Source organism: Mauremys reevesii, linkage group 4, assembly GCF_016161935.1.
Source record: "Mauremys reevesii isolate NIE-2019 linkage group 4, ASM1616193v1, whole genome shotgun sequence".
NCBI lineage: Eukaryota > Metazoa > Chordata > Testudines > Geoemydidae > Mauremys > Mauremys reevesii.
This window is the reverse complement of record NC_052626.1, coordinates 122760810-122787320: the sequence shown is the minus strand read 5'-3', so window position 1 is coordinate 122787320 and position 26511 is coordinate 122760810. Positions and strand designations below refer to the sequence as shown.

General features: G+C 56.8%; 1 protein-coding gene across 9 annotated transcripts in view; it reads left to right on the top strand.

The window, feature by feature from the left end:
• Positions 1–26511, top strand: part of NAV1 (neuron navigator 1) — a 286515-nt gene that overhangs the window by 223667 nt on the left and 36337 nt on the right. The window contains exon 1 of one of the 9 annotated variants that reach the window (XM_039534808.1): positions 12469–12645. The exons of the other annotated variants lie outside the window; for them this stretch is intronic. Within the exon in view, the coding sequence (XP_039390742.1) occupies positions 12584–12645 (62 nt within the window). The 5' untranslated portion in view covers positions 12469–12583. Of the gene's footprint in view, positions 1–12468; positions 12646–26511 lie in introns of those variants that run through there. 9 annotated transcript variants of the gene reach the window in all.

The following is a 26511-nucleotide window of genomic DNA, read 5'->3' as shown; positions in this document are numbered from 1 at the left end:
TGGTTGGGATCTGGGATCCAGTTGGCATGCGGGATCCGGTGGATGGAGCAGAGGATTCCCTCAAGTAGGACTGGGGTCTGGGATGTTGAGGCGAGAGAGCTAGTGTGGTTGACACCAGCTGAGGCAGAGATAGGGGCCCAGGCAGGACTGGGGGATGAGAGCTGAGGTCTGGGATCGGAGATCCCGCTGGGGCATGGCCAGGCCTGACTCAGAGACCATGTGTTATTGTTATGGCAGCAGTGATAATGGCAACTGTGGCAGGCCCCGGAGGCTCCCTCAGACTCAGATGTCAGGGTGGCCTAATGGACAGAGCACTGGACAGCAATTCAGGAGGCCTGGATTCTATTCCCAGATCTGCCACTAGCCTGCTGGGGGACCAGGGGCAAGTCACGGCACCACTTTTTGCCTCAGTTTCCCCATCTGTAAAGTGGGGATAGTGGTACTGGCCTCCTTTGTGAAGCGCTTTGCGATCTCCTGAGGAAGAGTGCTGTCTAGGAGCTGGGTGGTATTACTGTGCTAGGCCCTCTGCAGACAGTCTCTGCCCCACAGACCTCACCCTGCAAGGTGACAGTCCGTGCACACCGTTCCCACTAACCCTTACTCATGTGCAGATGACCATAGACTTGCTGATAAGCAGGCATTTTGCCCGTAGGCGGCAGTGGGGCAGAAGGGGCCAGGGGCCTCGTAGGAGAAGCAGGCAGGGCCAGGGTCTCTGCGTGAGATACAAGAACAGCTAAGCACCATGCAAAGACAACGGGCATGCCGAGAACTTAGCTTGTGTCACTGGGGCTGACGCTCAGGACAGCTGGGACAGGCTGATCTGTGAGGCCTCGCCCCAGACCTGGGCCACAGTCAGGGAAACAAAGCATCTGTCCCTGGCACATGGCAGGGCCTGCCACAATTCTTTGGTGGACACAAGGCAAACCACAGCAGCCCGAGCAGGGAGTCTGGCTCTTGTCCACGCGAGAGGGACTGGCTGTCTCAGAGCTGGGAGGGCAGCATTGGCTGTTGAGCGCTTGAGGTTGCGTCGCGGATGTGGTGCAGTTAATTAAGACCTCTAAGGAGCGGCTGCTGGGGGGAAAGGCCGGTCCTGGCTGTGGGATCAGGCCCTCGCTGGGGCTTGGGCTGGAGAACACGGGTGTGTTTGTTTTTCCTCCTTCCCACAGAAGGAAACGTGGGGTTCTGGCAGAGCTCATCCCCAGAACGATTCTCTAATTGGCTTTGAGGGCTGGATGGAAACAAAGTGGCAGGTTCATGAGCTCTGATTTAGTTGGGGATTGGTCCTGCTTTGAGCAGGGGGTTGGACTAGGTGACCTCCTGAGGTCCCTTCCAACCCTGAGCTTCTATGATTCTGAGAACCAGACTCTCTCTCTCTTTCCCAGAGCTCCACCCCCCACAACACAAATATTGATTTATGAAACTGTTTTGCTACCCAGGTCAGTGAAAGTAAATGGGAAGAGAGGAATGAGCCCAGGCGGCTGAGAGATGCAGCACCCACAGCTGCCACGGTCCCGTCCCAAGCAGGAGCTGCTGCCCCCAGGAAGTTTTCCTTTCCATTCTTCGCTTCCCAAGCGGGGTCTTCAGAGCAGTGGTGAGCTGGAGCCGGTTCCCACAGGTTCCCAAGAACCGGTTGCTAAAGTTAGACCTCCGTGGAGAACCGGTTGTTAAAGGGCCAGGGAGTGGGCAAAGAACTCTGGTCCATGGGCCGGACCATCCTGTTGCTCCCAGGATTCCCAGCTGGGGAGGCTGATGCTCCCCCGGCCCTTCCCCTGCTTCCCCCAGCTGCAGCATGGCCAGCCACCGGCATCAGCTGGGCAGCTCAACTGAGCTCCGAGGTCGTCCTGCTGCCGCTTTTTGAGAGGCCCGTCAAGGTGGGTGGGGGGGCCTGCTGCAAGCTCCAGGGCTGGCCGGAGGGGAGGGAAGGAGAGGGGGAAAGTGGGTCAATTGGCCCGGGCCCTGCAAGGACCCCTGGCCCCACAAGGATGTCTCCCCCGGGCCCTCCCCTGCTTCCCCCCACTTAAATCAGAACTTTTTATAAAGAACCAGTTGTTAAGATTTTGGCAGCTCATCACTGCTTCAGAGTCCAGTGCAGCTGTGTCGGGGACAGGAGCGAATTCCCTGGCGAGTGGCACAATCTCCCCCGTCAACCCTAAAAACAGGGGTCCTGGAAGGCCTGCTGACCTGGGACAGGACCAGGACGCCTTGCCACGGGCCACCAGTGATCTCACTAAGCTGAGGGCTTCAGTCCCAGCCTTTCTCATGTGAGCTAAGGGAGTAATGCATTGACCCCAGAAGCAGGCGCTTGAACTTGCTAGGGGCAGCCACTAGAGGGAGACTCTTAGCCAGAGGGTGACTTGTCCGCTCCTCCCGTGGCAGGGCGAGGAGGTGCAGCCAAGCCCCCACAGCAGGTGCCTGCCCTGCCCTCCTGTTTGCAGGGATTGCCAAGGGACAAGACGAGCAGGGCTCGTGCACAAATGCACATCCTCCTCACTCCTGGGGACAGTTCCCCACCAGGGGGCAAGGTGGAGGAGAGGTCCTCTCCTGAGTGCCATGAGCGGGTAGTCGGACTGTTCTCCAGCCGCTCCAGGTTTCATCGCCAATTGCAGGGGATCCAATATCCTGATGTCCCCTGTGGGGCACAGGAACACCCGCAGCCTCGCAGACAGTGAGGCAGTGACAAGGGGGCCCTTTGCTCATGGCTGTCTGCGGTGCTATCCAGTACCATGGCCCAGTTCCAGCTCTCTGTCCCAGTGGGACCCACCCATCAAAACAGGGACGCTGGGTTGTATCTCCCCGGGGGAGGAGCTTTGGGGCAGGCAAGGACAACAGCTGCTATGTCCCAACACAGGGATGCCCAACTTACGGCCCATGGGCCATACATAACCCACCTGAGCATTTCATAAGGCCCATGGCCTGCTTCAATACATTATACTAACAGCCGATTCATTAGCATTTTGTTGTCACGTTTGCATCATTTTAGTTTACACAAGTGTGTAAACAGACAGTATTGTACATAGAAACCACCTATCTCAATACCTACGAAACAATCCAAACAGAAAATATAAATCAGCACAGGGGACTTTCAATCTTATTAAAATATGTAGAAGCTGTTTGGCCCACACAAGGCTGTGCTAAGGTTTATCTATCAGGCCAGACTAGGTCAGGGCCCACTCCAATCAGAGAGCAGAGGCAACTCTGCACTAAGAAATCTGCCTAGACACTTCGCATCAGGGCTGGGCAGCAGACGGTTTCCCCATCCTACGAGGATATTTGACATTTCAAAAAAATTTCCCAGCCCAAATTGGGATGAAAAATCGAAATCTCAAAAAATTTCATGGAACAAAAATTGGTTTGGGTCCATGGAAACATATAATTTGGATAATTTCAAAAGGTTTCATCTTTACCTCTTTGTAAAGAAAATTTACCAACATTTCCAAACAAAACCTAAAAGTTTCACTAAAAACCTGTGAAACTTTTCATTTTGAAAACATCAGAGTGGGGCATTTTCACACTATCAAAGCTTTTTCAACCAAATATTTTGCAAGTTGGGTGTTTCATCAAACCCAGCAATGTTTTGAAGACAGTTTTGGTTTTGACAAATCAACATATTTGTTCAGAAAATTCCTGACTAGTCCTGTTCAGGATTAGCCCATCGTGGCAGTACTGTAATGAAATAGAGGGGTGTGTGTGTGTGTGAGAGAGAGAGAGAGATGCAGCTAGGGGATGGAGTCCGAGCTGCTCAGCCATGTGTCAGAGACCCAATACACGCACCAGCTAACGGAGATTCTCCTCGGTTTGTCAGTGGTTTGGGAGCAGGCGGATCTGAGTTCCATTCTGGCGTTGCCGTTTGATCCGGGGTGGATCTGGATCTGCTACGTTTTCTAGGATAGCGCAGCACAGAGCCTGCCAGAATCGGAGCTTTAGCACCAGCCCTGCCATGTTTCCAAAAAAGCACCAACCCAGAACAGAGGAATTTCTGCACCTCCCCCCACGGCCTGGGGGCTGCTTGGGGATTTCACAGCAGTTTGCAATGGAGCTAGGACAGAAAGAGCCAAATCCCTCCCTGGGGAGCATCAGTGATCACCACCTCCCACCCCAGCTGCCTCTGCCCCTCCTTCCCCAGAGCACCAAGGGTTCCACTTGGCCAGCTGAGCTGGGGGTTTGAATCTGGTTGGCTCCCTCTCAGCCAATGGCCACAGACAGAGCTAATGACCCCCCTCCCCGCCTTTCCCTCAGGCCACAGCCCCCCTAAGCAGTAACAGGCAGACACAGAGCAAGCCTGCTCCCCCCCTCCCCTCCATACATCTCTCCAGCCCCTTCCCCGCCTGGCAGCATTTTTGAATGCAAACAAGACGTCATTAACCCTTTCACTTCCTGAGTCCCCCCAGCCCACCTCAAGCCATGTGTTTGCTGCGGGGCGCACCGAACACCTGGGTGCCGCTGCTGCGTGGGGACCCTGTGCACCACCTGGAGAAGAACTGGGCCACTCCAGGACTGTGTGGAGAGGCATGAACCCTCATGTGGTACCCAGCGGCTGGGTGACTGGAGTGAGAGTCAGGAGACCCTGGTTCTAATTCTAGCTCTGCCACTGACCTGATGTGGGACCTTGGGCAAGCCACTTCCCCACCCCATGCCTCAGTTTCCCCTTGTCTGTCTACAGGGATTGTCTCTCGCTATATGTCTGGCCAGCCCCAAGCACCATGGGGTCTCTAGGGGCTACTCTACTCAGGGGGCAGCTTTTCAAAAGTGCTGAAGGAATTTAGAAGCGCAAGGCCCGCTGACCCTTGGAAATCCCCTGCCTTTGTGAACACACATCTTTCTTTGCCTGTGGTATTGATGACTTGGGAAGCTTTGGAAGTTTCTGATTTTGGCAGCCCAGATGCTTGGGCACCTGGTTTGAGACACTCCAGAGAGTGTGCGGGCTCCTTTAATTGGAGCTGAGGTTTGATGCTTTCCAAGGGACAGGCAGAGACTCTAGAAAGGGACAGGGGCTCATCTTCATATACCAGTCGTAAGGGTCCAGTCTAAGGCCGTTGTGGTCCAGTCTGAAGCCGTTGCACCTGTGATGGCCACGGAGGAGTCTGCACTGCCTGCTGCACAACGATCCCCAGCATGTGGGGCATTCCCTGATTTGCCATTTGTGATAGTGCTCTGGGATGAGTGAGATGTTTGTGTAGCATTGGCTGCATTCCAGAAGGCTCAGCATTTCCAGGCGCACGCGCATGTGTGTGTGTGTATGTGTGTGTGTGTATATATCTCTATATAGAAGCAGCAAAGAGTCCTGTGGCACCTTATAGACTAACAGACATATTGGACCATGAGCTTTCGTGGGCGAATACCCACTTTGTTGGATGTGTCTATATAGACACAAACACACACACACAATATGAGTGTCAGGCAGAATTCTCCGCAAAGGCTCTTCATCTCCATGCTGAACAGGTGTCCCCGACGGCACATGCCATGTGCCCCAGCTGTCACATACTTGCCTGGCAGCAAGGAGGCTTTGGAATCCACCCTGGTTTCTAGCCCCCCAGCCAGTTCAGGCTCCTAGCTCTGTGCCAGCAGCCTGGGGAAAGGTGCATGGTCCTCCAAAATGCTCTCTGCCCAGAAAAGTCCCATGTCTTGGGGCAGATGGGGTGCACACAGTCTTGCCAGCCCATGTGCCCAGTCCAGAGATTTGTCCTGCCTCTGCCTTGATTGCAACTGAGGTTATAGGGAGAAGGGCCCGATGGGACGAGGGCTTCTGCCCCCAGTGCTCTGCAGTGCCCACTATGGCCTGTCTAGGCTTCTCAGGGAGCTGCATTCAGGTGGGCCTGGGCTGCGGGGGTTGTTCCAATGCAGGATCTGTTTGGGGGAGTGTATGTGTTGAAACCAAAGGGCCCAGATTCTGTTCCCAGTTGCGCTGGTGTGAATCTTGATGTCTAGACCCTGATCTCGCTCGCAGCTTCTCTTTTTGAAGAGCAAAGCTGCATCAGCCGGGTCCTGCAGCAGAATCAGCCAGCCTGGGAACAGCAAGCCTCTGAGCTGCGGTGCAGTGCAGGCTGGAGACAGCTGCCTTTCTTTCTCTGGGGTCCGATCCTCTTTTCCCAGCTGCTCCAAATATAGCTGAGGGGTGTCCCTGGGAGCTCCCCTGCCAGAGTCACCAACGCCCCCAGCTGAGATCCGGAGGAGTGGCAGCTCCTTGTGGGGGAGGGGATGCATGGCACACTATTAGCAGTACCCCTAGGAGTAACGGGGTACTTGGATGGGGGCTGCTGTCAGCGGATCACAGCTCATTTCCTGATTTCTCCACACACCAGAGGAGATTGCAGCAGACCCAGACTTTGGAAGGAGCACGATCGATGGAGCTGGCTGATTTACAAGGCAGACAATGGGCTCAGCTCCTCACACTGGAGCAGAGCGGCACGTGGGCAGAATGAATAAGTCCTTTGGCACAAGCTTGGATGCATCGGCTCGCCCCTCCCACCTAGGAAGTGCCATTGCTCTGAGCTTTGGCAAAGGAGCTGCCAGGCCAGGGCTCCCATTCTCCTTCCTTAGCCTAGAGCTGCTAACAATGAGGGGGTTTCTTAGCATGGGGAGAGGCAGTGCTGTGCGGTCCAAGGGACAGGCCTGGGACCCAGGAGTCCTGCGCACCAGGACCAGCTCTGTCACTCACCCCCTATGGGACCGTCGACACATCACTTCCTTTCTCTATGCCTTAGTCTCCTCTTGTCTGTTTAGCTTGTAAGCTGTTTGGGGCAGGGGCTGGCTGTCTCTGTGTTTGTGCAGTAACTGCACAGTGGGGCCCTGATCTCAGTTGGACTGTTACCGTCATATAAATTGTACAAATCAATGCACTGGGCTGTGTAGGACTAACACATGGGGAAACTGAGGCAAAGACAGGTCCAGGACCAAGGCAGGGTGGGCAAACTACGGCCCGCGGGCCACGTCCAGCACACCAGCTGTTTTAATCCAGCCCTCGAGCTCCCACTGGGAAGCAGGGCCTGGAGTTTGCCCTGCCCTGGCGCTCCAGCCAGGAAGCAGAGTTGGGGGCCGTGCCACGCAGCTCCCGGAAGCAGTGGCATGTCCCCACTCTGGCTTCTATGCATAGAGGCAGCCAGGGCGCTCCACTCTGCATGCTGCCCCCACCCCAAGCACTGCTTCCGCAGTGCCCATTGACTAGGAACCACGGCCAATGGGAGCTGCAGGGGCAGCGCCTGCAGATGGGGCAGCACGCAGTACAGCCACCTGGCCATGCCGCTGCGTAGGAGCAGGAGGGGGGACATACCATTGCTTCCGAGAGCTGCTTGAGATAAACACCGCCTGGCACCTGCACCCCTGAGCCCTCACCTCCCTCCCCACGCCCCAACCCCCTGCCCCAGTTCTGATCCCCCTCCCACCCTCCAAACCCCTTGGTCCCAGCCCAGAGCACCTTTCTCCACCCCAAACCCCTCATCCCCTGGCCCCATCCCAGAGTCCACACTGCCAGCCGGAGCCAACACCCCCCCAACGCCCCAACCCCCTGCCCCAGTCTTGATCCCCCTCCCATCTTCTGAGCCCTTCAGTCCCAGCCTAGAGCACATTCCTGTACCCCAAACCCCTAATCTCCTGGCCTGCACCGCCAGCCGGAGCCCTCACCCCTCCCGCATCCCAGCCCCAATTTCATGAGTATTCATGGCCCCCCATACAATTTCCATACCCAGATGTAGCCCTCCAGCCAAAAAGTTTGCCCACCCCTGAGCTAAACTGAAATCTATCAATCTCGATATCGATGCCTGTCACCATGGTATCTGCTCACCTGCCACCCCAAATCAATAACAATGGAACTAAGAGCGTCTACACAGGCGTGTGCCCTAGTTTAACTGAACTGGCTTTGAAAGTGGTGTGAAATTAAAATAGTGCCACTCTAAATGAGCACGAGGCCAATGCAGGAATTCAGCTCTGGGGAGTCACTGAGTATGTCTAAGCAGCAAAGAATCACCACTGAGTATGTCTACACAGCAACCCCACATCAGTGCCTCAGGCAACTGACTCAGGCTCCTGGGGTTTGCTCTGCTGGGCTAAAAATAGCAGTGTAGACATTAGGGCTAGAGCCCAGGCTCTGAAACCCGGCGAGGAAGGGTCTGAGACTTGGATCTTTCTTTTGCCATGTAGACGTACCCATCGAGACCCGCTGTTCGGTCTTCTGAGGCAGCAATCAGTTCTCATCACCGTGTCAGGCACGTGAGTGAGTGACAGTCCAGGGCGGGGGGGTGTCCAGGTCTCCTTGACACCCAGCCGCCCATCTCATTACAAACTGCTGGTGAACTCCGCTAGCCCTGTCGGCTGTGAATGGGGCACCCAGTCCCAGCAGATCGGGGCCTGCCAATGCCCCATGTCGACCTCCTGGCTCTGAGACTGTCTCTTTAAGGTTTTGACAGCCTACGTCTTCATTTTAACTCTGCCCCCTGTGTGCTAGCCCTTGTGGGGGGTGAGGGGAGGAATGGGGCAGCCTGCCAGCAGGAGGGGAGGTGGTGGTGGAGGAGCCATATGTTATGGCAGGGAGAGAGACACAGCTCCGAGAGAATGTGAAGGGATGCAGCCCTTGTACAGAGTAATCTCTGGGAAGTCTGTGCTTGACTGGCTCCAGGCCTTGCGTGTCTGGCATATGTAGTGGCTGGGTGGTGCATGCTGTGAGCAGCCATATAATTCACTGATCTGGTGGTTGTTGCAAACAGTGAGACGTCTGGAGATAGGCTGTATATGTGGGTGGGGGGGGAAATGTCCTTGAACAGGGTCAAGCGGTGGAGAAGCCTCCCGTGGGAAATGGCAGAAGCCCCGTCATTTGAATCACTGTAACGCCACGTTGTTGTTGTGCGCGGTGAAATGGCTTCCACCTTCCTCCCCAGAGATGGCTGCATTTTACTGGGGGGAGAAAAGGAATTCTGGGCCACTGGAACTGCTGCCCTGTGTAACAACTACTATATGATTCTTTCTCCTCTAAGTACTAGCTCTTGGGGAAAATTAAATGCATGAGAGATTTGGGTGACCCTTTGGCATGAAAGATACTGTAGGATGCCATTAGAATTAAGAGACAGCCGGATAAAGTCCTGGGAATAGACAATCCTGCCTGCACTTCAAGGGAGTTGCCTGGATGGGACCTAGTGTTTTTTCCCCACCTCTGTGATCTCCTTCATTTAGAGAAGACAGCATGGCCTAGTGGCCACAGCCCTACACTGGTACCCAGGTGACTTAGGTTCTATTCCCAGTTCTGCTTGGTGACCCTGGGCAAGTCACTTCTTGACCTCGTGCCTCAGTTTCCCCAGCTGTAAAATGGGGGTGATGATCCTGCCCTCCTTGGTAAAGTGCTTTGAGATCTACTGGGACAAGCTAGGGATTATTATTAAGAGCTGCCTTAACCCTTTGCTTGCCAATTGTGGAGAATATTCAGGAGCTGCATCCTTTCCACGTGATCCCGGAAGGATAGCAGGGCCACATCACATTAAGGAAATTGCACTGCCCTTTGGGCAAATCTGGGACAAAAGGTGCCTGAATTCATGCTCTGGAGCGGGCTTGAGACTGCACAGATCTGCATGCTTAATGCACTAGCCCTAGCATGCTGCTGGCAAACAAGAACTCGCTGCCTCTCTGAGCTGACAGCAGGAGCCCTGGCCTGGCCCTTCTTACTTTACTGCTTCACCAGACCCAGGGATAAAGAAAGCAGAGACTCATTTACCAAGGCGCAGAGAGAGGCTGCTGAGGCAGAGGAAAGCCCGAGGAAGGAATTACTTATTTCCCAGCCCACAGGGACCAGTGCTGCAGGGCTCACAGCAACCGCTCTGCTAGTGCTGCAATTAACCCCCTCCACCCTGCTGCGGAGCTCAGCCTCCCCCATAAACGCCTCCTCCGGGCAACAAATGAGCGTGCCCACCCCTGCAGAGGACACAGCAGGGAGATCCAGGGTGCCTTTCTCCTCCATAAGGGCATGATCCTGCTCAGTGGGAGCCTCTTCATGGATGTTAATAGGCAGAGGCAGATTAGGGGGTTGTGGGGCCCACCCCTTCTGCCTGCAGTCCCCCCGCCCCCTGCACTCCTGACGGGGAGCTGGGTTGGGGTGCAGGAGCGGGGCAGCCGGGGAGTGCCGGGTAGGTGAGTGGAGCAGGGTAAGCCCTAGAACCCTGACTCCAGGTGGGTGGAGCAGGTCGGGGTGCACATTTTTCCGGGGGCCCCCAATTGGCCTGGGCCCCTGGGCCCAGACCCCATTGGCCAGTGGCTAATTCCCCACTGTTAATAAGAGCTGCATTGGGCCTCTGTAAGGCCAGGCAGAGCCATTGGAGCCAAGGACAGCAGCTACCCTCACTGTCCCATCCCAGGTCCACAATCTGTCCCCAGTTCTCTGCCTCTCTTCAGGCCAGAAAGCACCTGGGATCCCTTCCAGTGGGGAGGAGGAAAGTGCTTCCAATTCCCCACTACACACACTCACAAATCTCCACACAGCTGTTGTTCCCACTGGTGTGAACAGGGGCTGTGTACACCCCCCACAATTGCCTGGGTGCCCCACTTGGAGATACAGAGTTCGGGGCAGTTGGGCAGCAGGGGGTGTCAAAAGGGGGCTTATTTGAAACATGCTTCCTGGGGCATCTTCTGGAGGGGGGCTCCAGTCAGTGCAGTTAGGCACTGGGGGCTATGGAAGGGGCTGGCGGGCCCTTCCGATGCCTAACTCCCTGCACCCCCATGCTCACACGTGGCTCTCCCCAGGGAGAGGAGGGCTGGAAGGAGCCAGTTTCTGATATTCAGCGGCAACAATATTGTAGACATGGGTTTTTATCTTTACAGACCCAGGAGAGCAGACGTCCTCTGTCCATCTCTCCCTCCTCACACCAACAATTCCTCCTTGCTCATGGTTCCCTGACATGTCTTCCCGAGGCCCTGTCTAGGCTATAGGCATGGGCTGAGTCAGGCAGACTTGATTTACAGCACTGTCAGAAGTTGTAGTGTAACCGTGACCTTGTTCAAAACCCTGAGCATCCTGAGGTGGTAGCCTGGCTTTGAGGACACAGATCCAGTGCATGGCCCAGCTTGTACCCAAGTCCTTGTGTACATGGGACCTCCGACTGCACGGCTATAGGCATTGTATCAATGATTTTCACACCATCCTGGCTGGCCTGGGTCAGAGTGAGCAGTGGGCTGCTCTGGGCCCTATATGCGTGGGGTGCAAACACTTTGGGGGTGCTGCGAAGGCGCTGGGGATGGAAGGTGCCGTAGGAGCGTTAGCGTTATCAGAAGTGGGAGGCCCACCTTTCAGCACCCTCCAAACTGGCTCCCTGGAGGAGAGGGAAGGATTCCACCTGCCAGGCTGCATGCATCAGGCACATGGCCATGTTGTGCAGTGAGTCACAGTGCCCAGGGAAAGGTGGTGCTGCTAGCTGGGGCTGGCAGAGACCCAGTTGTTTGGGCACTAGCCTAAGCTGTGGGAGGCCTGGGTTCAAATTTCTGCTCTGCCAAGCCCCTTCTGTGTGGCCACTGGCCAGCTGCTTAGCCTGTCTGTGCCTTGGTTCCCCATTGATTAAGTGGGGGTCATAGCACTGCCCTGCCTCGCAGGGGTGCGTAAGGATCAGCGCGGTAAGGGTTGGGGGGGAGGGTGCTCTGTGGTAATAAGGGGCAGATAAGTACCTAGCTGGAGAGGGAATGATCCAAGCCTGGCCATTGAATAGTGAGGAAGGCAGACCTGGCTGGGGGATGGAGGGGAGAGCCACAGCAGCCTGCCAGTGGGCCAGATGCAGGTTATAATTAATAGCACTCAGTGGAGCCAGGGGATTTAAGCCTGTTCACTGGTGTTGAGCCCTCCCCTGGGGCATCTTCTCTGCTTCTGAATCAGACCAGCCCGGGCGTAGCCAATGGAGGAGTTTGGTGTGATTTAAAAGCGGGAGCGTCCTTGCAGAATCCCGTATGGGGGGTGGCAGCGTGACACAGGTACCCACAGGGCGTTCCCCTCTGCCACTGTAACCTGGCAGTGCCCTGCCACGCAGGGCTGGGCTTGCTGGAGCTGCCTGGCAGCCAGCTGATAGAAGGCCTAGTGAAGAACAAAGCCAGCCGGCTCCTCAGTCACCCAGAGAAATGCAGCCCCAGGACATTATGAATTTCCCAGCGTGGGCACCCGGGCACGTGCCCCCCGGCGTTAAGGCTGTTTTGTTGGGCTCGGAGGAGGTGCCCTCTGCCCCAAAGCAGGTGATTCTTCAGCCAGGGTGCAGCCCAGGCTCCCCCTGTCTCTAGCTGGGGTGCTGGCGGTGGGAGCTTCGTGCCCGGGCCAGGCCGGGTGTGTGCGACCTGTGCTGCTGCAGCCGAGAGCTGCAAGGGGGTGACTCGGCAGCAGCCCTTTGTCTGTGGTACCTGCGCCGGGTGTTAAAGGGGCAGCTCCGGGGCGGCAGGCGGCGCTGGGGGGAAAGGGGCGCTGCAGCTTTAAGGAGCCAGCCGCGGAGCGCGAGGGGGGGGGAGGTGGGGGAAGGAGGAGGGACCGCGGGCAGGGGCTTGTTCCCGGCCGTCCCCTCCCTCGCTCGCTCCCTTGCTCCGTGTGGCTGCTCCCTGGGAACCCGAACGCGGTGCGGGGCGCTGGGCAGAGGCGGAAATGCTGCATGTCCCGGTGCAGGGCGCGGGGCGGGCGCTCAGGACGGGCCGTTTGGCCAGCAGGTAAGAGGGGAGCCGGGCTGCGCATCCCGCCACTGCAGGGGGGCCCGGCCGCCAGTGCGGGGTGACAGGGACGGGGGGTGGCAGAGCCGGGCTGAGCTCCAGCAGGGCGGTGCAGGGGGGGTACCATGACAGCCCCCCCCCGGTGTGTGCGCTGGGGACCAGGCGAGGTGTTTGCAGCCCAGCCTGTGCTTGGCAGGCGGGGTTGGTGGACCCCCCCCCCAGCGCTCTGCAATTTTCCGGCTGAAACCTTGGCTCGTTGTTGAGCTGGAAGCCGGGCAGTGTCCCCGGGGGCGCGTCCCGTGTTGTGGGGGAAACGGCCGCATTTCCCCCAGTTTTCCTTCCTTTCTGATGCTTGGAATTGATCTTCAGCCGGGGGGAAATATTCCCCCGTTGGTTTTAGCCTCGTTTGAAACCAGGCGTGTCGGGAAACGAGGGGAAAAATCCCTCATCGGGGAGGAAGTTGCAAATATTTTCTTTGCAAAATCTGCAGAGATGGCCCCCCATCATTGCACACGCCCCCCTCTCCCTCTTTGCAGCCCTGGACTCCGGGGTCTAGACAGCGCTGGCTGCAGCACACGAGGCAGCGGCTTTGCCTCGTTTATGCAGCGGGCTCGATGCTTCCCTTCCCCGGGAGCGCTTTTGGATCCGGCACCCAAGCGGTGCTTGCTTCCCGGTGCTTCCTGCGAAATGCAAGAGCTCAGCAACTTGCCCGGCCAAGGTGCTGGCGGGGGGCGGATTTGAAGGGGCAGGCGCAGCCCCTGGCGTGCGGCGAGCGAGCGGCGCGAATGCAGGCAGCCCGGCGTTGCAAACGGGAGGGGATTTGCAATCAATCGCTGTGTTGCTGCATAGTCTGCAGGCAGAGCTTCCCCGAGCTAGCTGGGAGGCTGGGAAAGCCCCGGCACTTAGGGACAGCAGAGAGGGTGTGAGAGCTGCGGGTTTTAAACTGCCAATGGAGAGGCACCGGGGAAGAGCAGGAGCCGGGGGCACTGGATTGCTCCGAATCGCTCCCGGGAGAGCTTTCTGGCGACCCCGCAATCCCATCTTCTGGGGGGTCGCTCCCTGATCCGTCTCTGGGGCAGGGGGCCGGGCAGGGCTCGGCGGCGGGTGCCCGGGGTCCGCGTGGCTTTGCAAACAAAGCTCTAATGGACACCCCCATCAAACCCTGCACCCCGAAAAGCCCTGGCAGTCTGCTTCCGGCCCCTGCCTGCGAAGGGGGCTGGGCGGTTTGGGATGAATCACAGGGCCTGCCGGTCCCATCTAATCCGTCCCTCCGAGGCTGGGGCAGGATCGATCCCTGCAGGGCTTTGTCTAGACTAGTTTGAATTCAGGAGTTAGACTTTGCCTCCCCGCCACAGAGCGTCACCCAGGGCTTCCCAAACGGAAATTAATGGGCACCACACCCCTCTGCTGGGATCAGAACCCGGGGCTGGCAGCTCGGTGCTGGAGTCAGAACCTGGGGTTGGCAGCTTGGTGCCAGAGCCCAGGTCAGAAGCCAGGCACTGGCCTGTTTTGGCTTGGGATGCCAGTCAGAGACCAGTGGTTTGTGGTGGGGTGGAGCGGTGGCCATAGGACATCATACCCTGGCCCAATCCCCGCACCCTCCCTCTATGTGAGATGGCCCTGAGTGGAGCTGGAGCGGCTCCCTGGGCAGGTTTGTCCTGGGCCCGCAGGCTGTGAGCCTGCCACATGCCTCTTCTGCCTCCCACCTGCTTCCCAATTTGCGGGTGTGCCTGTACCTAAGATCCAAACTCCAGATCCTGCAGGAATCCGCAGCGGACACAGGTGCTAACCTGTGCTGTGCAGGGGGCTGTGGGGCAGCTAGACCGCCCTGGCTGCACACCAGTATCCTTAAACCAGCTGGGCACTAACTTCCCGCCAACCACCACCTCCTTCACTTCAGCGAAGGAAGTGAGAATGCTGATCTCAGCTAATTCTCCAGGAGCTGGGGAGAGGCTTTGAACCAAGTGCTAACGGCCTGTGAATGGTGCTTCTCACATCTGGAGGTCACTTGCCTTGAAGCTGGCCTCATGGCAGCAGGGATTCCCACTGCTCAATGCAGCACCCCCCACTGAGGAGCAGCGTAACATAAAACATGTCTCTGCAGCCTGCCCTGGCAGATGGTTAAATATTTGCCCTTTGAGGCAGCCTCTGAAGGGAGGAAGTGGGCACCTGGATGGGGAAGTGGCTGACAGCAGCCTTGTCACATGCCCAAAGGGGATTTCTCCTTCACAGCTGCCAGGTAGTCAGTTTGAGCAAAGGGTCCTGGTTAGCTCTGTTCCCCCAGGGCTGTAGCTCTGTTTCTGGAAGGCAGGGAGGTTAAGTTCCTCTCCCCGGAGGCGGTGCTTCCTAGGACACCAGGAGAAGCTGGGACAACTCTTTGGCCATGAAGGAATTGTCCTACATCATCAGGGCTGGGGTAAGTCTAACAGACAGGACCCCCCTCCCCCCAGCAGCCAGCGCTGTGGTTCTGAGCTCTCTCTCCAGTGCTCCTGACCCCTTTTATTGGAGCGGCTGTAAGCGCAGCCCCTGCACAGCGAGGCTAATGGCAGGACGGCTGCATTTGAATTTGCTGGTGCTGTGGCCAACAGAGCCATGGGCAGATCCAGGTGCGGTCGACTACAGCTCTAGCGGCTCATCATCCTATACTCAGGCCAAAGAGCTCTCAGCCTCCGGCCTAGCTGGATCCTTGGGGCTGGGGTTCTCTTCGCTGGCCAAGACCTAGAGACCAGCAATTGGCCCATGTCTCTCTTCCTAGCCACCACCCTGATGGCCAGTTCCTGGTCCCATTGGAGCCACGGTCCCATTGAATTCAGTAGGACTTCAGGGAACCTTGTGTGGCACCCCCAAGGGTCACCAAAGAGGTTTGAACCCAGGGTTTTCAGCACTAACAGCACAAGCTTCTAGCACTTGAGCTAAAGGAGTAACTCCTTTAGCTAGTAGTAGATGCATATATAGACTAAACACTAGTGCTAGTGTGTGGTGCTCCCAGAAACAGAACAGGGTTTTGTGTGTCTAATAATAACAAATAACAATGGGTCCTGTGTTGGACCCCCACCATCAGACTGTCACATGGGGGAGGTTTGTGTTGCTATCCCCATTTTACAGCAGAGGAAGACTGAGGCCCATAAAAACTGAGTGACTGGACCAGAGCTAGGAACAGAGCCCTGGTCTCCTGGCCATGGAGGGGCCCTGCTCTACCCACTAGACGGCACCCCCTCTTGCAGTGAAATGTTGACACCTGCAATGGCCAGCCTTGCTGAATGTCCCTGCTGCAGACTGGCACTCCCAGCCTGCAGTCTCTGCTCTGCTACAGATTCCCTGGGCTACGTCAGGTCCCTTCCCCCTGCCTCAGTTTCCCCCACTGTGACATGGGGATAAGGACACTCTTGAGGTGTGAGGTTAAGCGGTGCCAAACTGTCCCCGGATAGAGCTACACGTGGGTCAGCCTTGTGGCTCCTTGGGAACATGATGAGCTGTAGTGCCTCTGGGGGCTCGTTAGTAGAAGATAAAGGTCCCATGCTGGGTTCTGATTTAACTCCATACCCGCCCTATGCTCTGGGTTGGGCCGCTCCTGCCCCAAGCACATGCCAAAAGACCCCCAGCTGGGGTGACTCAGCTGCTTGGGGATTGTGACTCTGCCAATTCACACCGGCTGGGGGCCCTGTGAGCGCAGTGATTGAGGGTTGCCCTCTGGCAGCTCAGTCTTCCTGCTCTCCCATTTCCAGAGCTGCAATTACAGTCTCAACAAGTCGGAGGCAGCGGCTGCAGCGTAACCAAATGGCTCCTCATTAGATGGTGTCGGGGTAACCCTCTGGACAGGCAGGATGAGGTCTGCACTTGGCCGTCCCTGCCTTGAATCCCTGGGTTTTCCCTTTAATTGGGTGAAGTTTGATGTCTGATACGCCTGGGAGAGCCGGGCTAGCTGAGCAGGTTCTGTGCAGGTTCCTTCCCAGTGCCCTGACTGTGCACCTAGATCCTGGCCTGCAGTACCCATGGGAATCTCCTGAGAACAACTGCCACCATTCACCTGTGCTCGGTCAAGCCTCCCAGTACTTACCCGCAGTCCCTCTGCTGTCCTAGCCCTGGGCTCCCCCCACACACAGTCCTGATCTGTCTGCACACTCTCTCTTTCCCTGGCTTGCGCCTGCTTGTGCACCAGGTTCTCTTGTTTGCAGCCGAGCAACCTGCTAATCATGATCTGCTATGTCTAGTCTTCCCTAGCAGAGCCAGATGTGGGCACGCGGGGAAGGAGCCGAGAGGCAGAGATGGGGCGTGGCCGTTCTCTCCGCCTCAACCCCATCGGGAGGTTTGGTAACTTGGCCACCCGCCATCCTGCTAAGGGGAGGCTGACAGGGTGGGGTTGTTCTAGCCTGCACCTGAAAGCTCTCTCATTCTCACTGGGGGGAATGAGCTGTCTCATTCTCATTGAGTATTGGCCTGCTAAACCCAGGGTTGTGAGTTCAATCCTTGAGGGGGACATTTAGGGAACCGGTGGCAAAAATCTCTCTGGGGACTGGTCCTGCTTTGACTAGACCTCCTGAGGTCCCTTCCAACCCTGAGATTCTATGATTCTGTAGCACCTGATGACATAGAATCATAGATTCATAGAATCTCAGGGTTGGAAGGGACCTCAGGAGGTCATCTAGTCCAACCCCCTGCTCAAAGCAGGACCAAACCCAACTAAATCATCCCAGCCAGGGCTTTGTCAAGCCTGACCTTAAAAAACCTCTAAGGAAAGAGATTCCACCACCTCCCTAGGTAACCCATTCCAGTGCTTCACCACCCTTTCTGTCATCTTCTACCACTGAGTTCTTCTCTTCTGCAGACTAAACAATCCCAGTTCTGCAGACTAAACAATCCCTCCTCAGCTGCAGCTGCTGATCCTTGCCTGGGATGCGCTGGGTACCCAAAGCAACCTCTGAAGTCACTGGCACTCAGCACCTCAGACACTGCTCTGACAGAAGAAATGTGGGGTGGGTGGGTGTCATTGTTATTCTCATCCCCCTATTTAAGGTGGGGGGAAACTGAGGCACAGAGGGGGGACTGTGACTTGCCCAAAGTGATGAGTAGGTGGCAGAGTCAGGAACAGAATCCGGGAGTCCCTGGGAGTTTGGGTGGGAAATGGAGCAGGAGCCACGGGGGTGCTGCAGGACTGGGGCTTTGGGCTGGGTTGTTTGGGGGCTAAGCTGCTGTTCAGATGAGTGACAGGATGGTCCCACGGCTGGGTCACTGCACCCAGGCTGAGGAGACCCGGGTTCTGTGCTGGGTCTGCGCGGCGCCCAGCACAGTGAGGGCCTCATCCAGGACCTGGCCCGGGGGACCCACTCACTGTGACCTCAGGACAGTCCCTTAGCCGTGGATGATAATCCTGCTCTGCCCTGGAGTAGACCCCGGGCTCGAGAGGTACCATGTCCTGGGCGCTGTGGGTGGTGTTCTAATGCCCTGCGTCTCTTGAGCACCTTCTAGCTAAGGGCTTCCTGGTCTGGGAGGAGGGATGGCTACTGCCCGATGGCGAAGGCAACCGCAGGGCTCACAGTACCAGGGAAGGGGCTGAGCCTAGTGCCCTGCTCTGACCACTAGATGCCACCCCCGCCTCCAGATCCTGGTTCCCTCCACCCTGGTGCCCGCTGGGGGGTGCTGGGTGCCAAGCACTATGCCAGGTTGGGCCCCTAGTTAGTATGTAAGGGCCAGAGCAGCAGCACCCCCTGCCAGTCCCCACAGCATCCAGCCTCTCACCCCCCGATCCCAAAGCCATGGGGCTAGTCTCCCTCTGCTTATGGCCTGTGCAGCTCATTGACTTGGGGGCCGGGGCAGGACTCGTCCCATGGGCTCTTAGGCTGAGATTTTTCTTCTCCTATCAACGGTAATGGGAATGGGGGGTTCACATCCACTCAGCCCCATTGTTACAGACAAAGGTGTATGACTATAGTCCATTTCTAGAGCTAATGGAGAGAAGCTTTGTGCCTGAATCCGGTCTAATGGCAGGGAGTTCCACAGGCTGATTGTGTGTGCCAGAAAGTATCTCCAAGCGGCCCGTGCGGCTGTGCTGCTAATCGCTGGTAGCTACGGTGACATGGAGTCTGCACTCAGTGACATACATGTCCTGTGTCTGAATGACCTCTTGGGCTTGGTCCTGGCGATCGGATGGGAGCTAGAGGGGCTGAGCACAGGCCCTGCTATCTGAAGGCAAGGTCTGCTCTCTCCCTCATGCACAGGCCCAGGGAGGAATCTACCGAGGTGTTTTAACGCTGCGCTGCCTGCGTAGGGAAAGTTTGGATGCACCTGACCTGACTATGCAAATCTCCTGTTGGAATGAGTCAGAGACTGGTAGATTACTAGGAAGCCAACCCATGCCCTGTGCTGAACTGGCCATTGGACTCCTATCCTGCCGAGTGCATGGGAAGTGTCTTTAGTTGATTTGATGTGGCCCTGGACTGGAATGGCAAGGGGCTGTGGGTTAGGATAGAGGGGCATGGGCAGAGCTGTGGGGCAATGGGGGCAGGACTTCGGGTTTGAGGTGCATTGGCAGTCATGGGGTGGTGGGATCTGTTTGGCTCCAGCACCCTTCATCTGTCTGTGTATCACTCCCATGCACACCAGTCAGCAGAGAGCCCTCCAGGATAGACAAGCCCTGAATTTCTGAGGGGACCGTAAAGAAGCCAAAGGGGGACAGACTTGTTCCCCACCACCCGCTTTTGCAGGTTACCTTGTAGTCAGCGCAGAAGATTGCATCACAAATAGAAATTCTCCTTTACCTCGGGCAGTAGAACCGAGCTCAGCCTGCAGTGGTCGTATCACACCTGTTCGAATGCTGGCACATGCTCCTCAAGCCAGATCTCAATAACATATCGATTGCTTGTGGATTTTCAAAGGAGACCATTTATCCAGGTTTGTCCTGGACCAAGACCCCTTTGCGATGGGCGCGGGACACTATTCATTAGGTGTATTATGGTAGCACCAAGGAGCCCCAGCTATAGACTCGAGCCCCATTGTGTTAGGTGCTGTGCATACACGTCTAGGCACGTCAAATATTTGTTGTTTCCTTTAGAAATCGACAGGCGTTGTGCAGGAGGAGGAGCTGTTCCATAGTCACTATGGAGCTGGTCTCCCTTCTGGGCAGGGAAGCAGTTGTGAATTGATTGGATTTTCTGCCAGTTCTGTTTGTCAAAGATTAGGCTGAATAGATGTTGCAAATTTCCGCCCTATGGATTCTTCACCAAGGGTTTAGAATTGTCCTTGTTCCTGTTGTCAGATTGGCCCCCTCAGTCACACTGGGATCATTTCTGTTTCCTGTCTGGATGGCTGAAAGCTTGGGACTAGGTGGAGTATAATAACCCCTAGGTCTTCCTTAACGCTTGCATCAGTAGCTCTCAAAGTGCTTCGCAGAGGAGGTCAGAATCATTATCCCCGTTTTACAGATGGGGAAAATGAGGCACAGGGAGGGGGAATGACTTGACAAGATCCCGCAGCAGGCCGGTGGCAGAGCTGGGAATAGAAGCCAGGTCTGCTGGGACTAATAAATATCAAGGAACACTCTTGCCACAAATCATTTGGGCTCAGGTTTGTGATTGTTTCAGGGTTCAGGAGGATGGTCTGGTGGTTAGGGCCCTAATCTATGACTTGGGAGACCTGCATTGAATTCCATGCTCTGCAGCCTTCCCATGTGACCTTGGGAGAGTCACTTAATCACTCTGTGCCTCAGTTTCCCATCTGCCCAATGTGGCTAGTAGCCCTGCCCTGCCTCCCAGGGCCCGTGAGGATCAACACAGGACAGGTGGTGATGAAAAGGACTGGATGAGAGCTAGGGATGGTTGTTGTCTTTTCATTGGACTGCTTGAGGACAGGGAGGCACTCACGAATCGTGGCGAAGTGACTGTGCCAGTTCCGTAAATGCCAGCGAATGGGCTGTTGTGCCATCTGGCTGGCTTCTGCTAGCTGAGCGTGCAGGGTGAGACTGGATTTCCTGCTATGGCTCCTACCCCTGCTGAACTAGGAGTCTGTATGGGAAAAATTCAGCCACCCAGAAAGCTTCCCTCATTGCCTTTGAGAGTATATAACATCACCGCACCCTGCCCAGGCTACACTGACTAAGGGGTGCATGGGGTGACAGTTCCCCACTGTGCAAAAGGGACCCCTCTTATGCCCCACAGCTACCCCCAGGATTAATATGACACTGAGGACTTTCACCCACCAAATACCGTGGCAACACATCTTCTGCATGCCAGAGTGACCCCTGTGTCCTAGCACAGCCCTGCTCCCTGGGGTCAGATGCCATTCCCCGAGGGTTTGCTGAGAGCGCTCCAGGGGCCCCACGCATTTGCTGCCCTCTAACCGCTAGGTGTCGGGTGTCTGCTCCCCACCCCCCCACTGGCCTTAGTTGTGTCTGCACCGATCTCCCCGTGCCCCCACCAATTAATTTCCGGCAAACTCACGGCTCAGCAATGCAGCCTCTCTCCTCTTCCGCAAATCCTTCTTTCCATAGGGTTCAGCTTGTTCCCCCGCCGCCGGCTGGCTGAGCGCAGCGGCCCCGCTCGCACCGAGCAGTTCCAAACCGCAGACGCATGATGAGGCAGACAGCGGCCTTCCCTCACTGGAGTTGTTCTGAGGTCGAGGGGAAGGATGGGAGCAGGGGAGTTTGTGTGTTTGGGGGCGGGGGGAGGAATGTTAAATCCGAGAGGAATGTCTGTTCTGTACACATGGTCCAGATCTCACCCCTCCCATCCCTTCCGCTGGCTCCCCCGCAGAACATCATACGCATCCGCCAAGGGCTCAGCGCAGTACTTGCTGCTAGGGGCTTAAAACAACGCTGCCGTGTTCGGGGACATCAAAGCGAAGGATTAGCCCAGTTTGTTTACCTGCTGCGTCGGCAGGTTCGGCTGATCACTGTCCCAGGCCAATGGGGGTGGCGGGAAGCCACGGCCAGCACATCCCTCGGCTCGCCCCGCTTCCCGCCACCCCCTTTGTCCTGGGACAGCGAACCGCAGCCAGTGGGAGCCGTGATCGGCCGAACCTGCCGACGCGGCACGTAAACAAACTGGCCTGGCCCGCCAGGGTGCTTACCCTGGCGAGCCGCATGCCAGAGGTTGCCGATCCCTGATTTAGCCAGAGCTTAAACCCAGCCACAGCTATTGATGGCCAGGGAGGCTACTGCCGTGCCGGTGGCTGACATGTCCCGTGCTTCCAGCTGCCAGAGGAAGACACGAGGTTGTCACCTCTCCTAGGGCTGCAGCAGCTCAGATGAGATGGAGGGTTGCCTGGGTTAAAGAGGGCTGAATCAGGATGTTAACACTAGAGGCACAGGGCCTGAACCCCCCCGAGCTGCGTTGTGCCTCGGACACAGTCGTGTTATGATGCCAGCACAGAAGAGCTGCTAGTGAAGGGCATTTGGTGCCTCACTTTGGGTTTGAGGCCTGCCCCCAAGGGAGCGTTCGGAGACAGATCAAGGGAGCGTATTTTGTCCACAGGGTGGTGGGACAGACCTGGGGCCGCTAGGTGCTCGGCTCCTGCCGCCATTGGATGATCCTGATATCTAGTGCTGTTCATCCCAAAGCGAATTAGGATCATCATCCCTGCTTCACAGAGGGGGAAACTGAGGTACAGAGACTTGCCCAAGGTCTCCGGCAGAGCCAGGAGTAGAACCTAGGTCTCCTGAATTGCAGTCTGGGGGTCTGTCCACTAGGCCATGCTTCCCTAATAGCAGGCCTAAGCCATCTGCCCCTAGTGCAAGCTCATTTCCTCTCCTGTGTTTTCCAGTGTTTCACCCCCCTCTAGGCTGAAGTGTCCCAAGAGATGGGGCTCCCACCGGGAGAGTATCCCATAGCCCTGGAGAGCTCAGATTGCTAGGCAGCCTACAGCTTCCCTTTCTCTGTTGCATCCCAGCTGTACTAGTTAGACCCCTCAGAGCACCCTAAATCATCCCCTCCTTCCTTGGTATTAACAGGGTGTCTGTATTGGGCAGCCTGGCTTCTGGGCTGAGCCTAGGCCAACTGACCACACAGCAACTTCTGGGTCCCGATGCCAAGGGAGCGCCGTACAGCTGGCTGCCCTCGATGGAGGAGGGGCATGGGCGTGAATCCACTCATGGGCCTGGTACGCCAGGGAAGCTCTGAGGATGTCGACTGGGTGACTGCCCCCAGCCCTTGCCTCTGAGCAGGAGGAGGCAGGCGGCGACGGGGAAACTGTGAACCTCCAAATGCACTTGAGCCATATGTGCCAGTGGCCCTGGTCACCTGGCTAGCTGCGGGGCAGGGGTCCAGCTGCATGCCTCTCTGCAGTCAGGGCGGTATGCCAACAGGCGGAGGAGGGAGCCCAGGGCCACTGGATTCGGAGTCAGGAGTCCTGGGTTCTATTCCCAGCTTTGCCGTTGACCAACTTTGGGCAAGTCACGCCCATGTGCCTCAGTTTCCCCGTCTGTATCATGATGCTGGTAGTAGTTGGCTTCCCTTGGGAATGGCTCTGATGTCTGTGGCTGAAAGCCTGTATCAGTGCAATGTGCTCTGAGTCAATACCCTTCCAGCAGGGTACGCGGGGGCATCAGCAGTGTGTGACTCCAGCACATGCCATCTGCAGCTCCCTACTGTGGCTGCAAAGGCTGTCTCTGGAATCACTCATGTCGCTGTTATCAGTAACCTGATCAGAGTCGCTGTGTTGGAGTCATGTCTGCCACTTTCCTTAGCTAGGGTATTTTCCCCCTTCCGGCTCATTACTGCAGGGCTCGCCAGCCAGCCGGGGGCGCTGCTCCCTGGACTGTTAAGAGCAGAGGCCTTGGGCCAATCTGTTCTGTTCCATTAGCCCCACCAGCTACACTTGTGCAGGGTTGGCCTGCGAGGAAGGCAGCCCACAGCAGCTGGGGCCTGGCTGGAGAGCTGAGCCCAAGGCGGGCAGAGGGCTGGGGCAGACCCCCGGTTGGCAGGCCTGCACAGAAGAGAACAGGGCATGACCCAAAGCAGGGAAGAGCTGGGAGGCTGTGCCCAGCGTGGATGGTGGAGGGGAGACGGACTGGGGGCGCAGTGCCTGGTGTGTGAGTGGGGCCCTGTGCCCGGGGCGAGGCAGCCCCTGAGAACGGCTGTTGCTGGACTCTGCTCAGTGCTGTTGTGCAAGCTAAGCTGCACTCCGGCTGACCTGGGCGAGTGCCCTTTAAGGACGTCTGTGCTGGGGGTGGAGGGTGCGTTGTTCAAACACACCCTGCTCTCCTGCCCATTGGGGGAGTGGGTGTGCTCGGAGCTGTTTTTGGGAGGTCCCTTGGCTGGCTCAGCAGCACAGTTTGACCCTTGGCTCAAGGCACAGGAGTCACTCTGTTACCTGGTGAGTATAGTAGGCCGTTATCCTTTGGGGCACCAGCCACTAGAGAGGAATATTGCACACCGCTAGCATATACCGGGGTTAACGTTCCACCCCTGTGGATGGGCTTTAAAGGGCCTGATCCTGCAAATTGCTGCACAGCTCCAGTTCTGCAGCGGAAGCAGGGGGCTCTCCCTCTTATTTGAGGGATAGCTCAGTGGTTTGAGCATTGGCCTGCTAAACCCAGGGTTGTGAGTTCAATCCTTGAGGGGGCCACTTAGAGATCTGGGGCACAATCAGTACTTGGTCCTGCAATTGAAGGCAGGGGGCTGGACTCGATGACCTTTCAAGATCCCTTCCGGTTCTAGGAGATAGATAGGATATCTCTCCCCACCTCCCAGGGCAGCTTGCAAATTTCTCCCACCCCCTCTTCCTCTTTACGCCCGGCTGGTTTGGTTCTCACCCCGGTGACACTGCACTCCTTGTCTCTCGCCCCTTTCCCCTCTCACCCCGTCCATCTGTCTCGTTCCTCCCACCAAGCAGGGAGGGGAGTGGCTGGGCTGGGCACCGACTGTTGGTGTTGGTGCTCTTCCCGCTCCATGTGCTCCAGCAGTTGTCAGGGCAGATACAAACAACGCAGTGTTCGGGGAGCCCTGGCGGAGCTGGCTGCTTTGACAGTCCCTCTTTTCATTCTCCGGCGGAGACGGGGCGGGGGGGACTGTATATGATGGATTGGAGCAGGAGATGGTGACTCTCTGGCTCTGAGACTTTGAAGAGCCCTCCAGCCACTGACCCTGGCGCTCAGCAGGAGCTAGTCTATTATCGATCGCATGGGCCCGGCCGGCTGCGATCGCTCCATAGCGAGCTGCTCCCTTCGCTGGAAAGTGCTCCCCATGTTTGCCTGTAAGAGAGCAGTGTAGAGGTGAGCTTTGCTCCCCTCGCAATGGATTGCTCACCCCCTGCTGTAACAGCATGCTCTACAATGGGGGGCACACTGGACTTACCTGCACCCAGATTCTCAGAGGGGCTTAGGCTCCAAACTCAAGTTGATTTTAATGGGAGTTAGGAGCTTAACTCCTTAGTAATCTGGGCCCTAGTGATCATGCTTAGCATGCAAGTAGCATCCCTTTCTCCTCCAGGTGCTTTGTACATACCCCCTGCCCCAGCCCCTGTGCTAATGGGGTCACTACTGCACAGGGGCGGCTCCAGGCACCAGCACCCCAAGCACCTGCTTGGGGCGGCAAGCCACGGGGGGTGCGCTCTGCCAGTCGCCGCGAGGGCGGCAGGCCTGCGGAGGGTCCGCTGGTCCCGTGGCTTCGGCGGACCTCCCGCAGGCTGCTGCCGAATTCGCAGGACCGGAGACCTCCCGCAGGCAAGCTACCAAAGGCAGCCTGCCTGCCGTGCTTGGGGCGGCAAAATGCCTAGAGCCGCCCCTGCTACTGCAGGAGGCATTAGGGACCCTAAATGGGGCCTCAAGTGTCTAATCTGAGTAACAGTCCCTCCAGCAGCCCCACTGCGCCCCATCCTGACTCAGATGAGGAGAGTGCCTGCCTCTGAATGATCTAGTCTGTTCAGGTCCCCCATCCGAGCACTAACACAGCTGAGTGCTGCTTAGCTTGGCAGAGCCAACAACATAACAGCGCAGCCTGAGAGGAGTGCAGATGAGGCTTAATGAATGGGTTCATGTGAGTTGTGCTGGCCTCTACTGGATGGGATCAAAACTGCTGCATTGTGTGTCATAGGCCCCGTGTTGCTAACAGCTAAAGGAGATTCTCCTGGAGCTCAAGTGGCAGGGCCTGGGCTTTGGGAGTGGGAGGAGCTGTGTTCTTGCCACAGTGTTACCCATGGCTGTGACCTGCACTGTATTGACCGCTGGGAAGGACCTAGGGGGCACAGGCTTGTTGCAGAGTGACGGGCATGGTATAAGGTGGTCGAGGATGCATATTCCCTGCCTGACACCAGTTCTGGCCTGGGGCGTGCAGGTCTGAGAGCTGCTCCTCGGCTCCCCTTACAAAGGGTGTTGTGGGTCTGCGCCTCACTTGACTGCGGGAGGCATGAGGTGTTGCCTCGGGAAACAGGGGGGGCTTTGATTTGGGTTGAGCACCTTGTACAGTCAAGATCCTTCAGTGGCAGATCCTCTCAGTCCCAATAAGGGGCTGGGTAAACCTTTCCCTGAGCTCACAGGGAGGCGTCAGGGCTAGAACCTGTGCCACTTGAACCTGAACAGTATTTGGGGCTTAAGATTTTGGACTGAACTGAAGGATCCATAAACAACTGTCCCTGTCTCCCCCAGATCTTGCTCAGCACGGAGATCCCATTGTGTTAGGTGCTGTACAGACACGGTCTCCACCTGCTGCGTAGGGATAACGCAGCAGTGCCTTGGGGATGCTTCCATGTGCACCGCCTCCTGCCATAGTGTCCTTCCACCTTCAGTTTTAAAGGGAAAAAGTCCTTCCCCCTTGTTCGGGAAAAGGAAACAGAGCAAAGGGTGTAGAATGATGGTGTCAAATAATATCAAAGTTGAGCAGAGCTTGGAACAGCCACTGCTGGGTGCAAGAATGCTAATTTTTAGAGCTGTATGGAAGA